At 41.0% G+C, this 18020-nt stretch overlaps 1 protein-coding gene across 3 annotated transcripts in view; it reads left to right on the top strand.

Moving 5' to 3' along the window:
- Positions 1-17580, top strand: part of NR5A1 (nuclear receptor subfamily 5 group A member 1) — a 229475-nt gene extending 211895 nt beyond the window's left edge. For all 3 annotated transcript variants that reach the window (XM_056538142.1, XM_056538143.1, XM_056538141.1), the window contains exon 7: positions 16782-17580. In XM_056538142.1, coding sequence (XP_056394117.1) covers positions 16782-17029 — 248 coding nt within the window. In that variant the 3' untranslated portion in view covers positions 17030-17580. The remainder of the gene's footprint in view (positions 1-16781) is intronic.
- The last annotated feature ends 440 nt before the right edge of the window (positions 17581-18020 follow it).

The following is an 18020-nucleotide window of genomic DNA, read 5'->3' on the forward strand; positions in this document are numbered from 1 at the left end:
TTGGTACCCTTCAGTTAAAGACAGAAAAACTCACCATGACCCATGAAATAACCTGAAACTGACATAAGTAATAATGAAAAAAAAAAAAATACTGACGGAAATCGAACATTGCTTTTGAATTGGGGTTTAAAGGGGTTGTGCGCTGCCCTGCCTTTTGGAGCTCCGCTCGCAGCGTCCAGAAGTTCATTACTCCGAACGCTGTGTGCGGGCTTCCGCGTCCTGAACGTTTTGTGACGGCCACTGCGCCCCCTCCCAATGACCTTCATTGAGGGGGCGTGTCGTGATGTCATGAGTGGGGAGGGCATGGCCGTAACATTACGATCCCCCCGCCAAGCATTCTAAATGAATGCTGGGTGCTGCACAGAGATCGTTGGTGTCGCAGCATCGGGACCCCCACGATCAGAAATCTAGGGGTCTAGGGGTAGAGTACCTCTTTAAACTTTTCATGTTCTTTAGATTATTCCTGATTAGTTTTTGCAGTGTGGTGGGGTGCAGATCAGGCAATATCTTTCCATTTGATTGACCCATGGCTAGATTTAAAGCTATTGTTTCCATTGTACACTCTTTTGGCCATGGAAAAGGATCAGCCTGGGCACAGACCGATAGACGGCAACCTTGCTAAAAAAGTTATTGCAGGCTATTATAGAATGGTGTCAGTTTGTGCTCCTGGATCTTGCCAGTGGCTAGCCTTCACCCTTCATGAACACTAATGAGGCTTAGGAACTCATGATCCTCTCAGAGGTACATCAGTTGTTCTTTCTTGGACCACTTCTGGTAGGTGCTAACCACTGAATTTCAAAAATGCCCCCAAAACCATGACATTTTCGAGTTGCTCTGAACCAGTGGTCTACCTAACACAATATGTGGCTCAAATCATTATGGCTTGCCAATCTTTTTTCTTCCGACACATCAACTTGAAAAACAGACTGTTTATTTGCTGCTTGATAAATAATTTGCCAGGCGCCATAATTAGTAATTCACTTGCATGTTCATATTCTGCATAGAAATGTGCTTATTTAATTTCCACTTAGTGCTGTGCGCTGAACATATCTGTTGCAGAGCCTTTATCTTAGTCATTGCAGATAACACAGTCGTCAGTATATCTATAATTTCTTGGTAGTTTTTCTAGGAGTTTACTGTTTATATCAGTGCAATTAAATTGGATGCTTCCCTTTTTAACTCTTCAAGGTTAGAGATTATAGAATTAAACCTTTTGTTGCCTTGCTGTATTCCAACATCTGTAACTTTTTATTTGTATGTTTTCTGTTGATGTCTCTACACCAGGGCTTCTTATTTGTATAATTGAAATTGCTGTTCACACTTGCATCACAATTTCCATTTATAACCAGATGCATTTTCAGATCCATCTTATCATAATCACCATTGGTGATGACTGACAAAGCCCACTGACATTGCTATGATTTAAAAATGCAAATAAAACAGGTATGTGTTCTGCTCCCCCCCCCCCCCCCCCCGCCAACACATATATGTACAGTATGTAATTGGAATCCCCACATGTGGCCAAGACCACGACTTGTCTCAGACAGTTTGGTGCCCTCTTTAATATACCACATACTAACAAAGTTCCCCCCCCCATTAAAATAGTACTTCCTTTCTGCTTCTCATATTATAACCCTTTTGAGTTCCACATGGTACTTGTGCCCTCTTTGTTAAATCCCCCCTCTTCCGCCATAAAGTTGCCCCTTAATACCCCTCACAGTAACAGTGTGCCCACACACGTGTCACCTCAGTATTGGTACCAACTTAGTGTCCCCACTTAGCATTAATGCCTCCATTAGTGCCCCCATTTAGTAATTATGCCCCCTTAGTGTTCCCACTAGAATTGATGTTAGTTAGTGCCCTAAACTAGTAGCTATCCCTCCTGTCAAGGCTAGGTTCATACTACAAAATCTCCAGCCGGTGGCAACTGAATCAGTCTATGGGGATGGCACAGATTACGCAAACCCCCCGCCCCCTCAAAAAAAAAAGTAAAGATCATTCGTTTTTAAATTGAATTTTCACAGCAGAAGGCTCTGCCATGGAAATGCCATTGTGAGCACTATTCAACAATAAAATCCCATTGACAGCAATCGCTGGCTGCCAAGGCACGTGAAGACTGAGTGCCGGCGTATGACGTAATATCCTGGGGGGACAGCAGTACCCAGGAAAGAGTTAAAGAATCCATGCATGTAAGGGGGGCCTATGACGTGTACAATGGGATAGGTAGGCAGTTAGATAGGAGTAGTATGTAGTGACTTAGGGACTGGGGACCGGTCACCTCCTAATGGTAGAAGGGCAGGGCAATAAATTGAGGGCCTATTGAGCCTACCCTGTTACCTATAAGCCCCCATTATAAGTCCATAAACCTAGGCAGGGTGGCCGCCCTAAAAAGGATGGTCCTGCTCAGGAACCTATACTACTATGCCCTGATATACACTAGATACGGGTGGGCTACCTCAAGGGCTGACTACAGCCCCCACTAGCTACCGATTGTACCACCCATGAAAAAGCATGAAAAACAAAGCTGTTCATTTAGGCCAGGGGTCGGCAACCCGCGGCTCCAGAGCCGCATGCGGCTCTTTTAAGCCTTTGCTGCTGCTCCGCGAGTCTGTCCCGGTCCCGGTCACCCTTACCTTTACTTTTACTCACCTGCCCTGGTGCCATCGGAGAGGAGTCTATTCTTCCGGGGCCGCGCGGATCCTCACTGTCATGTGACAATGCAATGTCACATGACAGTGACGTCGCCGGACGCATCGCGAGGAGCTACCATTACTCACTTGCTTAAACCCTCACCCAGCGGCAGCGTTAATGCTGCCGCGGGGTGAGGGGTTAACGCTACCGCTGCCATGGGGTGAGGGGTAACTTAACCCCTCACCACATGGCAGCGGCAGCGTTATCGCTGCCGCGGGGTGAGAGGCCTACCGCTGCCATGTGGTGAGGGGTAACTTAACCCCTCACCAGGCTCATCCCATGGCAGCGGCAGCGTTAACGGTTGGTAAACCCCTCACCCCGCGGCAGCATTAACCCCCCTCTCCCCACCCCACCCCAGGCCTGGGCCTAAAAAAAAGCCCACCCCAGGCCTGGGCCTAAAAAAAAGCCCACCCCAGGCCTGGGCCTAAAAAAAAGCCTACCCCAGGCCCGAGCTTAACTAAAAAAGCCCACCCCAGGCCTGGGCCTAACTAAAAAAGCCCATCCCAGGCCTTTATTCTCCTGTCAATAGTGCAGGATGGTACAGGAGGTTAGATACCATCTTGCACTATTGACAGCTTCTCAAACAGTTGATACTAATTAAATGATCCACCCATAAACTTATGCAACTGTTCACACAACAGCTTTTTTCTTCTTGCGGTTTTCATGTATCTGATCATTTTCATGTAAATGTTTTAGATTCTTTTGTCACATTTTAGATAATATGGCTAGTTTGTATTTTTTGTATTCTACTAGTTATTTTAACTTATTCACAGCCATATATACATTGTTTTTATATTTTTGGTCTACGGATCTAATTAAACGTTTTTTTTTTAGCCAGTACAACACCATATGGATATATAATTACACTAACAGCTTCTGATATATCTTTATGTCATGTAGTACTATGTTGGCTTGGTTGCCACGGACTTTTGCAAGTGGGCGTGACGGATCTGCGCACACAGGTGTGTGTGACGTCAGTTCCGTCCTCCTATATAAAAGTGATCACACCACGTACTTACCTTGTATGACTAAGGCCTCTGTGTAAGGCCGAAACGCGTCACCTGTACCACGTTTGTTTGTTCCATATGGCATGTGAATAAATCATCATTTTCCTCGAGTCTTTGCGCTGGACCTTCCTCTTCTTTCCTGCTCTTTCAATAGGTACATTAATAATATACGTTTTATACACTCTCCCCCCCCCCCCATCCTTTTGCACTCTCTCTATTCAGGCCTGCAGTATATGGGATCCTACACCAGCCTGTGCTGAGATCCCATCCCGAAGGCTCATAGGCCTCAGGCCTAAGGAGAAAGAGAGACTGAAAGGCAGAGAAGGTAGGTGACAACACCTCGCTCTTCCAAAGGTTTCCAGTGCATCAGTGTCTGGAGGATGCATAAGCAGTTAAAGATATACCAGGTGAAAGGCCTGTTCCTATTAAATCCTTAAAGGAGTTGTGCAGTATATATAAAAAAAAAAAAAGCATCCCCTATCTACAGAATTAGTGTTCGCTTAGCTCCGGCTCTTCTATAAAGATGCATGGATGGGGCGTGTTGACAACCTCTTAATGCCGTAGTCAACACACTTAATTCATATGGAGAGCCTGGGCCCCATACAGGAGATTACAGAGGGTCACAGTGGTCAAACCGCTGCGATTTGACACTTATCCCATATCCTGTGCTGCCTCCTGATATACTTATACACAGTTATTAGGTCGCCCGTAAACTGCATTTTTTCTAACCTAAATAACCCTAATTCTGATAATTTTTCTGGGTACTGTACTACTCCTATTCCCCATATTACTCTAGTTGCCCTTCTTTGAACCCCATATAGCTCCACTATATAAAAATATTTTTGTACACTTGTGCCCAGTACTGAAAACAGTATTCCATCTGATCAATGATTTGTACAGTGGTAGAATTATTTCTTTGTCGGGGGTATCTATGCCCCTTTTGATGCTATACACAGTGCACTGTCCTCTATTGTGTTATCTACTATACACAGTGCACTGTCCTCTATGATGGTATCTTCTATAAACAGTGCACTGTCCTCTTTTGTGTTATTTACTATACACAGTGCTCTGTCCTCTGTTGTGTTATCTACTTTGCAGAGCTTTGTATCATCTGCAAAAATTGATACTTTACTATACAATCCCTCCACAAGGTCATTAACAAATAGAGAATATGGCCCAGAACTGACCCCTGTGGTACCCCACTAGTAACATTGACCCTCCCAGTACTGCTGACCCCACTAGTAACAGTATGTAGCATTAATAACCATTGGGTTATTTACTTACCCACTTACACACCTTCCCCCCCCCCCCCCCCATACATTCTTATTTTATGTGTGTAAACTTTTGGGCTGACTATTGTTTTCAGCTGAATGTTGTCATCCAAATGAATTTGTCACCTGGACACAGTGGCCATTTTTTTGTGGAGGTAACATAGATGTCGAAGACTCAGCCACTACATTCAGAGACATGATATCTGTATGAAGAATAAATTAAAGTTTCTTTAGGGGTCTCTATCTGGCCTGTTATTTGTGGTTTAAACAGAACCTTTGTTAGCATCATAGTGTCTATTTTTAGTGTTAAGTGCAAATTTTTACCGCGAATATCAGTACTTTGCGATTTTGCGAATATTTACAATATATTCGTAATGACGAATATTTTTTTCCCTTCACAGTACGCATCCCAAAAATGGTGTGTACTGTATGAAAAAAAAGTGATCATCCCTCCCCGCTTCCAGCTTGTGGTCCAAAGAAGGCTCCAATATTTTTTACTGTGTGAATACACTGATACCAACTTCTTTTAGGTGAAAGATATAATTGTGCATGCACACTATGCGAATTTCATTACAAATTTTTGCATGGAAAAATAAGGTAACATAGCGAATATGCGAACTTCGCGAACATAGGATGAACATTTGTCCATATATTTGCGAAATATCGCAAATTCGAATATGGCCCCTGCCGCTCATCACTATCTATTTTAACAGTGCCATGACAAAATTTATTTGTAAACCTAAAAAAAATTAAAAACAGGCGTCCACAAGCTCATAACGCAAGTTTATTGTCCAAACATGTAACAGATTTTGGGGCTTAAAAATACCCTTACTTCAGGTTGACAGGTCATTCTATTTTTGTTTTTTTGGATCATTTTGAATACTAACAGATTTCATTGACTTATTAGAGGATTAAACATGTTTCATATATTTTTGCATGGCACACAGTAGTGCACAAGATTACACAAAAGAGTAAACTTGATGGAATGAAGACCAGTACTAATGTGTTGTATAGAAATCCAGCCACTCTGTGAGATTGAACTGAGGCTTTGTCATTAAAATGCCTCTCATGACAAGAAATGGCTGAATATCCACTTGAGGCTTCACAGGGCGACACCAGATCATTAAAGTGGAAGAACAAAGATTCAATTGAGAAAATGACTTTAGTACATTTAGTACAATCTGTGTAATAACACAAACATATCCATTAAATCATTGATTGAAATAAAGAGTAATGGCCTTAGATTGACACATTATCACCACAAACTGTGTGGTCGTGTGTCTACATCCTTCAGAATGGCATTTTCAACACCCACTCAGTATAGTATGATGCTTTTCTTGTTTTGTATGCAAGAAATAAGTAAACAAGTAGTCCAGTGAAAACCCATTATTTCATCACTGCACCCCCCACACTCTGGTCTTCTGTGTATATTGTACTCACTTCCTGGTAGACCAGCCTGCGCTCTGATTCTGATCAGCCACCATCTTGACAAAAGATGACAGAGCGCTTTCTTGTGTGGAGTCTTGATTACAAAGTGGAGCAAAAGGATGAGCGCAAAATGCACTAACCTGGGACGGTTGTGCAAAATTCAGGCACAGCACACAACAGCATATTATAGAAGAATGATCAGCTGCAATGGCATCCCATGCTGGATGAACCGACGTGAAAGTGAACACTCAATGCAAGAAGGAGGACCGGAAGCTGGATCTGCGCTGCTGACAAGTAGAATGTTCAACTGTATGAAAAGTATAAAACTCTAGGCTTGCTTTTCATTAAATACACACAAACGCGTTTCTGGACATTAGCTACCCTTTCATCAGGTGTGATGCAATTGGAAACGGTAAGAAATATATAAGAAACAAGGATACAGACGTCACAACCGGAAGTGACGTACTGGAACATCATATATAACCTTCATAACAACAAATACATATTTGTGTATTAAATATAACAATTTGTAGGACCCTCCAGTAGAAAAATACAAACATGTGTGTATATCTATATATATGTAATAGTGACCTCACATAATAAAGTAATTAGTCCATACTTTAAAGGGGTAATCCAGGAAAAAAGTTTTTTTTTTATATATCAACTGGCTCCAGAAAGTTAAACAGATTTGTTAATTACGTCTATAAAAAAAATCTTAATCCTTCCAGTAGTTATCAGCTGCTGAAGTTGAGCTGTTCTTTTCTGTCTGACAATAGTGCTCTCTGCTGACACCTCTGTCTTTCTTGGGAACTGCCTCTCTATGTGCTTGCCAGAGGTAGCCTGACTGCCATGAGGTACCGAGATGAGATCCTCAGACCCCTTGTGAGACCATATGCTGGTGCGGTTGGCCCTGAGTTCCTCCTAATGCAAAACAATGCTAGACCTCATGTTGCTGGAGTGTGTCAGCAGTTCCTGCAAGAGGAAGGCATTGATGCTATGGACTGGCCTGTCCGTTCCACAGACCTGAATCCGATTAAGCACATCTGGGACATCATGCCTTGGCCAAATGCCACGTTACACCACAGACTGTCCAGGAGTTGGCGGATGCTTTAGTCCTGGTCTGGGAGGACATCCCTCAGGAGACCATCCTCCACCTCATCAGGAGCATGCCCAGGCGTTGTAGGGGGGTCATACAGGCACGCCGAGGCCACACACACTACTGAGCCTCATTTTGACTTGTTTTAAGGACATTACATCAAAGTTGGATCAGCCTGTAGTGTAGTTTTCCACTTAGATTTTGAGTGTGACTCCATATCCAGACCTCCATGGGTTGATAAATTTTGAGCAGTCTATTTGCTCGTATTTGCAATAGCTGTACTGTTTGTAGTAGCAGTTCAAGGTACTGCAGCATTGTTATATTCACTTACATGAGTGCTGATTCCAAAGGGTGGCAGGAATTATGCCCCTGCCCATCAAATATTGATGATCTACCCTGAGGGTTAACACTGGAAACAATAATGTTGATTTATTTGTACTTTATTTTACATATTATTCTAACCAATAGGGGGGCGTGTTGGCCGCCACTTTGTGCGAGGAGGAGGAGAGACAGGGCCCTTACGGGAGATTGTGGGGGGGGGGAGGGTCAGCAGTGAGACCCCCCCCGCAATCTGACACTTATCCCCTATCCTTAGGATAGGGGGATATGTTTTTTTTTATGGAGATCTCCTTTAACTATACAAATCAGTTTTCTGCAGTTAACACTTGGAAGAGTATAGAAGCTCATGTTTAATACTGTATTATTATTATTATTGGACTCAATGTACAAATGTGAGCAGAAAACATGTCATTATCTGTGGTGAAGTAGCGCTAGACAGACATAATTTTGTTATAAAGCTATGTCTATGGAGTTCATTTGGAACTTTGTATCAGAAAAATGCAAGTTTAATGGCTGTAAACATTCGGTATAAATGAATGAGGACTGAATGTTGCATCTAGAATGGAAAGCCTGTGGCTTTCATTTTTCAGGTAACTTCATGGAATAGACACCTGGAGTCATAATTTCATAATTCAAGTCTCATTTTCACATTGGGTTAGAATGGGTAGAAAAGTTTACACAGGCAATATAAAATGCATAGTTTACCAATATAACAATTGGGTGTTACTGGTAGACATGTCTTTTCAAAAGTTCAGTTCAGTTTTCTGAACTCTGGCAAAAGAGTTCTGGTTCTGACTTAACTAGTTCTGTCCAAACCTGCACTTAACCAATAAACCAAAAACATGTGTATAACACTGTCTAAAATCTCTAAAATTCCTGTATAACACTGTCACATCACCTTGGAGTGTATCTATGGATTTATGGACTGTGTTGTTTTGTCATATATGCTTTTGGGTAAATGAATGGTACCTGTCAGTAACTAACAGGTTGAATAAAAACACACTGCTTAGTGTCCCTTACAGAGATCTTCACCTTAGACCTTCTGTCTCTAAAATGGCTGCTGAAGCTATGTGCATTTATAGTAGATTTGACACCCTTATACTGCCTTCTCATTGGCTAAGAGAACAGTTTGAAAGACATTATGGGATTCCCTAAGGTCATGTGATCCATTCTCCTTTCTGCCATGTGGCTAATATTATTTTGTCTAACTGAACTGCCCAAAGTTCAAGTTCTAGATTTATCAAACTTCTGACTGAACTCTGGTTCTCCGGGTTTGGTTTACTCATCTTTAGTTACCTGAATTTTACACAAATCAGATTGAATATACAGGCATTTCGCATGCAAACGGCAAGGTTGCTATAATCCATCATTTTTTTTATTTTTTATTAATAATAAAAGTAGAGTTAGCAGAGATGTAACTTGTAGCTTCTGGGCCCCAATGCAAAATCTGCACGAGGGCCCCATGTGCCATTTATAATATTGGTCTTTTATGGGGCTGATGTGCCTTGGGGTCCCATTAGACACCAAGGCCGCGATGCAACTGCCAATTCTGCACCCCCTATAGTTATGCCCCTGAGAGTTAGCCTCCCTTGCTCTTAGAGGGCATGTAAGTCCCTCTGTCCTCACTGAGCAAGTAGTTTTAGGGAGAGATACAGACTTTCTTTAATGGCAGTGCCCACCATGCAAACGCAGCTCTATGAATGCTATCCGAACAACAGGCACAAATGTCATACTTCTTATCATTCTTCACTAATGTTGGTAAATCCATTTATACTGTTTCTTCCCTCACCTCTCCACATTCACCGCTGCTGCAGGCTCAGCTGTACAGAGCTGAGTTTCATCTCACGTTCACGATGCTATTACTTTGATCGAGAGAATTTCCACATTTCCCACACAATCAAAGCAAAGGCATTGTCCGAAGAGGCTTCTATTTGTGCCGCTGAATAGATGTCTCTCCTGAGCAGGTAAAGTGTTTTAATTAATATTGGAGCTTCTCAAAACAGCAATATTTATGAAGATCGCTCAGGTAAGCATTCATTCTGTAGAAGGGCTTAATAGAGCTTTAATGGGTTGACCTGTCATTCGATTTCATGTCTTGCATTCATAGAGCAGTCACTGCAGAAGGGGAGAAAGGGCTTTTTATAAGCCGGCATGTTCCCTTAACCATTTCCAAGTTATCAACAGCTTCTGCTAAACAAAAGCAGTTCTGAATGAGGAGAACACTTGAGGGCATAGAAATAATCCGAGGCACGTCTGTATGTGTGATGGGTTTCATTGTGACACGACCAACTGTTTGCTGCCTCTGTATGAAGTGAGTCAACGTTATTTAGCCAACATTCTTTGTGGCTTGGCAGAATGAAAAGATTATTCAGATATTCAATTAAATTCTGAATAGGACCTCTCGGAGAATCAGGTGAGTTAGACAACGACATTGGCATTCATCAATGTAATGACTTTATAGTTATTATGAAATAACCCCAGGAACATGGAGATGTGTGGCTTTTATTTAGCAAAATGTTTTAGTGTAGCAGAGAATGTTTTTATTTTTGAGTACGACGTGAGTTAGATTTAGAAACACACAAAAACCCAGCCTTATGTTCGACATGGAAAGTAGAGAATGAGCCATGTGAATGTAGTGGATAATTATAACTTTTAACCCATTGAGTTCATGACAAATGGCCTTTGACATTTTCTACTGGTCCAATAGTGTGCATCCATGAAAATAGCTATCTTCGAAGTTCTTAAACTGGCGCAATGTTTTACCATCAAAGTTTTGGCCAAATTCAGAGGTCTAATATTACGTGCTGTCCCCTTTTTTAAAATAATTTCCACATTGATGTTCTCATAGTATCATCCTTTTAACCTCAAGCATAGCAGTGATCAGTGTCTGCAATCAATTTATTGTATGTTATAGTCCCCTATGGGGGCTATAACATTGCAAAAAAAAAAAAGTGTAAAAAAATAGTTAATAAATGTGATTTAACCCCTTCCCTAATAAAAGTTTGAACCCCCCCCCTTTTCCCATAAAAAACCTATGTAAATAAAAATAAATATAAACATATGTGGTATCGCTGCTTACGTAAATGTCCGAACTATAAAAATATATAATTAATTAAACCACATGGTCAATGGCGTACATGTAAAAAATTCCAAGGTCCAAAATAGTGTATTTTTGGTCACTTTTTATACCATATAAAATGAATAAAAAGTCCGATCAAAACAAAAATGGTACCGATAAAAATTTCAGATCACGGCACAAAAAATGGAAGCCCCCAAAAGTTACAAAATGGTGTTTTTTTTTCAATTTTGTCCCACAAATATTTTTTGGGGGTTTTGCCATATATTTTTGGGTAAAATTACTGATGTAGAATTGGTGGCGCTAAAAACAAGCCATAAATATTGCTGTGTACAGAAGCTGTCTATATTAGGAATTAAGTTTACAAAGTTTATTTTAGCAACACATTTTAATCCTGGCTTAATTTTTCCCTCAAGTCCATGCACAACATGAAAATTTTATTTAGGATGCATGACCTGGAAGCAAAAGGATGAAAGGGTCAACAGGGTAAAAAGGATAACCATATAACTCATAATATATACATGTATAGCAAGTACAAATTTTTATATTTAGTGAATGAATGCATGAATAAATGTATGTATACATAAAATGGTATTTATACCCATAAAAACTGTTTTTGCTTGATTTATAAAATAGAGATAAATAAAAAAAAAGGATAATGTCTCATATAGGGTATTTGACCTGGCACTGTCACGACAATGCTCAACCACAGAGTGCTCCCCCGCTGGCAAACAGGTGGCCAGCAGCTTTATCCATATGTTTGCCTCAGCATGGTGCTTCTCGAATACAGCAGAGCCTTCAAAATCATATCCACATAGAGAAAGGAACAATTTCGGAGCACTCACCTCGGACACTGATCTAACGTACAGAAGATTCTTTAGTCGTGATTACAATAGCAGGTACATAGCAGGGAGGGGGTAAGATGGAACAGGAGCGGGTGGATTAAGCCGGTGGGCGATGGTCCGTTATCAAGCTCTTGCGCTTCGTCAGGCCTGACGAAGTGCAAGAGCGCGATAACGGACCGTCACCCACCGACTTAATCCACCCGCTCCTGTTCCATCTTACCACCTCCCTGCTATGTACCTGCTATTGTAATCATGAATAAAGAATCTTCTGCACGTTAGATCAGTGTCCGAGGTGAGTGCTCAGAAATTGTTCCTTTCTCTATGTGGATATGGTAAAAAAAAAAAAGGATATTCGGTGATGAAAAGAAAAAGTGTGATGGTTAGAATATTGTTTCATAAGGTCGGTAAAATTGGATGCATAATGAATTTACAAACAAGTATCTTGGAACAGGTGATCGAGCTGGGAAAAGCTAAGCTGCTTTATTGTGGACAGTGGTTTATTTGAGAGCTTGGTTGTCATGGAGATAGAACTGCAAAGAACAGCTGTCGAAGTTCTCCTCAACATCTCTACTGGGTTGTTACAACTTTGATAAACAAACTAGCAAATAAATAAAAAACTACATAAATCTAGTTATTCACTATGCCAATGTTTGTGGGAAGTAGAACTGATTGAAAGTAAGCAACCCTAAAAATTGTTAGCCTCCATGTTGTTAAAGGGGTACTCCGCCCCTAGACATCTTATCCCCTATCCAAAGGATAGGGTATAAGATGTCAGATCGCCAGGGTCTCTCCGCTGGGGACCCCCGCAATATAGCAAGCAGTACCCACCTGTAACTACTTCCGTCACGCCCCCTCCCATAGACTTGCATTGAGGGGGCGGGGCGTGACGTCACACATGGGCGGAGTTGTGACATCACGATCTTCCATCCCCGTGGTCAGGAGGAGTTAGCCTGAGATCCTCCAGCGTTTCCGGAAGCAGTTACAGGTGGGTGCTGCTTGCTATATTGCGGGGGGTCCCCAGCAGCGGGACCCCAGCGATCTGACATCTTATTCCCTATACTTTTGGATAGGGGATAAGATGTCTAGGGGGGAGTACCCCTTTAAATTGGTGCAATGTTTTACCATCAAAATTTTTGATAAGGGAAGTGATTACAGGGAAGGCAGTGTCTTGGGTAAGTATATTGGGATGGATCAAGGAAGGCAGTGTCTTGGGTAAGCATATTGAGATGGATCAAGGAAGGCAGTGTCTTGGGTAAGCATATTAGGACAGATCGAGATGACAACCAGTGGTAAAAATAATAGCAGTGGAATAACAAAGAGCGACCTGCCATAACAAGGCTGGTGGTTTGTTTACTTGATATTTCGGAACAATATGAACATAATGAAGACCTAAAAAGGGGCCGAAAAAAAGTGCATTTGTGTTGAAAAAAAGCTTCTAGGACACTTCAAAGAAATGACTGCACTACTGGTTCCACGTCTAAATTTATATAACATGTGTTGTTACTGTACCTGGAATGAAGACTAAAAGGGTCCTGTAATGTCCGTTTTTGTGTTTTGGTGTTTCTCTGGTTTGGTGTATGAACTGTTTTCTGTGCTAATTCTTCCCAGGGTTGGAAGAGTTAATGCTCTCACCCTATTGCAGCTCGGGTGTGGTTTTAAAACCAGAACTCTGCTGTAACTCTGAGCTGGTTATTAGTTCTTACTCTATGACTAGTCATCTGTTTATATATGAGTTTTAACCATGTTTATTATGCCTGTTTTATGATAGATTTTAGTTTGCTTGGTTTCAACTACATTTGTCGGTTTTTAAGATTATGTCCGTTCTGCTTTAACCTTGTTATCTTAGTCTGTGTTCACACTGTGAGCCTTGTTTGTACCCGTACTCTGTAGTTAGTATTCCTGTTTAGAGTCCTGACACGTATTCCTCCATGTTATTGAGTTTGGTTTGTAATATTCCTGTTTGTTATCCTGATCCGTATTCCTCCATGTGATGGAGTTTGGCTTTGTATTATTCCTGTTTTGTATCCTGATCTGTATTGCTCCATGTTATGGAGTTTGGCTTTTTCTTGTATCTGTTTTTATAGAGTTCATGATTGCTGACCTTAAATGTTTTAGTACATGCACTGATCATAGTGTACAAGATTACTTATCTAGAGTGTCCTCTGTAGATTACCATTGGTCCAGTGTGAACAGTGTTATATGTTTCCTGACCTGTTTAGTGTTTGACATTCAGTTCATCTTTTTATCCCCTGCATCTCCTGGTTTCTGCTTTATACTTATTCCATATCTAGTCTAGTTCATTTATCCATATTTGCCGTTTATCCTGATTCTGGTTTCTGAACTGTATGTAAGTATGCTATATCCTGCTCTGTTTGTATATTTATATCCTGCCTGGTTTATCTTGTTTTTGGTTATTTCTGTTACATTTTTGACCTGTCACCGACTATGTACAGTTTTATTTGTGTACCTTTACGTCCAATGCACTTTAGCACAGGAAGGGACCGGCACCATGGTTGTCGATCTGCCATTTAGGGCGGATGGGCAAGTAGGCAGGAAGAGTGTTTCTAGGGAAAGCTTAGGGCTCATTCTCCCTGTCCATCCCGTCAGTCATGACAGGTCCACTGCTGGGACCCTCACCAATCACTAGATCTCTGTTCCTCCCCACTGCATGATTCCAGTGAGGATTCTGAATAGAATGGTAATCATAAAGGCCTGCTACCACTCCATTTAATGTCTATAAGGCTACCTTACCAGCCAGTTACAGTTCGTTACTGCTCCCACCTTTTTCTTTTTTTTTTTTGGAGGTTTAGTACCTCTTTCTCAATGTGAGCATGGCCATACTTACATTCAGAAAGAAGTACTAAATCTCAAAACACGTCTGTGTATTTGGGTGAATAAAGTTATTTTCCGTTACATATCATAACCTTGATGAAAATTTGTTGCTGGTGGATCGCGCCAGACAGAACGCAGTTTTCCTCATTTCCAAGTATTTGCCATATTTGGAAGTGGTTTGCGACCTATGAAAGCTTGTGGACCTCTTCTGTATGTAATGAAATGGGCATTCTAATACCAAATTATGTATTAATAGCTGAATGACCACTATTGATATGGGGAGGTGTTGCCTCATTTACAAAATAGGTTACAGACAATATGGCACAATCAGCAAAAGTTAAAAGCAATACAAAACTCTGGTCTAGTCAGCTCCTGCAGGGCATGGTGCACACCACAAAGCCAGCACTCTTTCAGGTATTTAGGCTTTATTGTGGACAGGTAAATATACAAACTGTAAATTCCATATAAAAACCATGGCAGCTGGTAAAGACGTGGATGGTTAACATGTTTTGGATCAGCTGAATAGCGGACTGCCAAAAATGTCGGCAACAGAGTCTCAGGCGATCAGATTCTGCAAGAGAATAATGTGGCCATCGGGACATTTGGAAAGCCAAAATATCCAGTCAATCTTAAACATAAGAGTCTGGGTCATAGTGGGGGTATCCAGAGCAAACTGAAGCTTTGTACTTCAACTAATTAAGACATGTGTTTTTGCTGCAAGATAATTTGCATAATCACAATTAAAGCATCATTTTTACCATGATGTTGGTACTTTGTGGCCAGAACGGACATGGTAATTAGTTGCAGTATTGCTAATTAGCCACAACTTGTGAATGCAGCTATCATTAACTAAACTTTCCCTAATCCCCCACCTCCCCATCTGTCCCTGACACTAACTACCTCTATCCCAGTATTTATTTTTATGTAAAACCCCATTTAATTACCTTTCTAATAGAATCTATGGTAGCTCAGTGTTGAGCTGTTTGCGAGTGCAGGAAGTGGGCGTGGCCCAGCAGGTGCTATGTCATCTGAAGCTTGGCTGGCCATCTTCCGCCCGTCTTCCTGCACTGAGAAAAGGGAGATGCAGGGGGCGGAGATATTTAAATTACGTGCACCGCTCGTGCACGAGCTGCACTGAGAAGAGGTAGATGCAGGAGGTGGGGATATTTAAATTATGCGTGACGCACGAGCACTGTGCCCGCTCTCTGCCTGTTTCACATACAGGCAGAGAGCGAGCTGAGGACACGCATTTTGGACCACGCTGGACCACGCTGCCCGGCCAGCAGTGGTCCGAACATGCCCAACGTTAGGGGGGGGGGGGGGGGGGGGCGGGGCAAATGATTCCTGGACCATGTAGGGTGACACCTAGTGGCCAGGATTTCAAATGTAAAATAAAGTTTGAAAGATAGATTTTTTTTAAATGACATATATTAGAAAGATTTTTATTTAGGCATAATCTATTGAATAAAAAAAAATATGTTTAATGAGAGTACCCATTTAAAAGTTACCGGTAAAGCTTTAATAGAATTAACAATGCTTTTGTTTTGTTTTTAAACACAGTTGATTGTTTTGCATAACATTGTTTTTATATTTCCTGATGAGTAATCAATACTGTTATTAATGTATCATCAGAACGTCACCTATTGGCTGACTCAAACTAAAGGGCAGGGCTTGACAAATTTGCATGCAGAATGGGCGAGTGGCTGGAAAGTTGAAGGTTGCAGAGGAAGCTGCCAGCCACTGGCAGGGGCAGCACAGAACTGCATCACTCTAGATACAGGTGGCTCAGGATTTAAGGGGACACATCAGCTGCTGGGTGTAGCCACTTTACATCACTGTTTGTGCTTGGTCTACAAAAACCTAGCCATCAGGAGAAGATTCTTAGTCGCCATGGTGACCTGATTGCTGATATTTGTCAAGCCCTGTGAAAGGGGGTTGTCTGCCTCCGCAAAATTATAAAAATGGGAAAAAACAATACTTACCTGCTGAATCTGTCTCAACGGTGCCCAGTTCCAGCTGGCGCCGCTTTTTGTTTCTGTTTAGGCATGCAGTAAGCCCTTGCACAGTTAATGACTGGCCACATGGGAAACTTTTTCTTTATTTCTTTTTTACTATTATTTGTTTTCTATTTATTTTTTTATAACAATGCTTCTACATTTCCTGATGGTTAATTGTTATTGTTTTCATGATCAACAGATGAAAAGTTCCTTGAAAACCACAGTTTAGCAAAGAGTGCTCAAGAAAAGGTCAACTCTGCCCTCTTGGAATACACAATGTGCCATTATCCCCATTGTACGGACAAGTATCGTATACTTCTGCAGAGGTTAGCGGAAATTCGATCTATCAGCATGCAAGCGGAAGAGTATCTTTACCACAAGCACCTTAGTGGGGAAGTTCCGTGTAACAACTTACTTATTGAAATGCTTCATGCAAAGCGGGCTTGAGAGGCCTCAATCAGAAGTGACTCTATATACTAAAGCCTTCAAGAGATTGCTTAGCCTAAACAATCCAGGGACTCTGCAAAGAGCGAGATCATTTTTATCAATGCTGCCTGTCCAGAAAAAAAAAAAAAGATCTTTGATGTATTTAACCTATAGTATTGGAAAGTTTCAGATTTATTTTAATATAATTGTGGCTCTTTACTGAGTGTTCTATTTTGTGTAATGGGTTTTAAATATGCCATTATTTGTTGTGTTTTGGTTCATGACAATCTAAATGCTTCTTAACATTAATGTGAAAAAAACAAACAACAAAAAAACAACCGCAACATGTGTGGGTAACCTGTAGGTATGTTTATTTAAAATAGCTGTAAGATACCATTTTATTATTTTATCGTATGTCCAAAGTTAAGCCATATTGGTGTGCCCTAACATGGCTTGGTTGAATCCATTTTATTCAGATATGTTGTGAATGTGTTTATAGTTCGGCACAATAAGTCTAAAGCACATATTTTAAAGGATGCAACAAATAAAAGACTATTGTATTATGTAAATTGCGTAACTTCTTTAGTATCATACTATTGGTATCCTGTTGTGCAACTATCACCTTTTTTGCCTAAATGCTCTGTAATAATGACTGATGTCTAGCATTCTTTCTCAATCTAGAAAGTAACTTCGTATTTTCCTCGTAAAATATTTCTAAATACCGGCGAAAAGTATGGGTAAGTACGCGGAGGCAACTTTTATCATTGTCTATAAGAACATGGGTAGAGCTAAATGTCTGACCCCTAAAGTGCACTGTTGACCAACAGAGCTGCTCCTGATACCAAATCTAAACAAATTATGAGAATTACATGTTTTTATTTTTTTACACTAAATAACCTTATAAAACTTTCATACCATCTGTTCACATTAGATAATTATTGGCAGATTCTGTCATCACATTTCTATAGTGAATTCACTCATTTTTTTAAATACAATGGTAATATACATAAAG

This window comes from Hyla sarda, chromosome 9 (assembly GCF_029499605.1).
Source record: "Hyla sarda isolate aHylSar1 chromosome 9, aHylSar1.hap1, whole genome shotgun sequence".
In the NCBI taxonomy this organism is placed as follows: Eukaryota; Metazoa; Chordata; class Amphibia; order Anura; family Hylidae; genus Hyla; species Hyla sarda.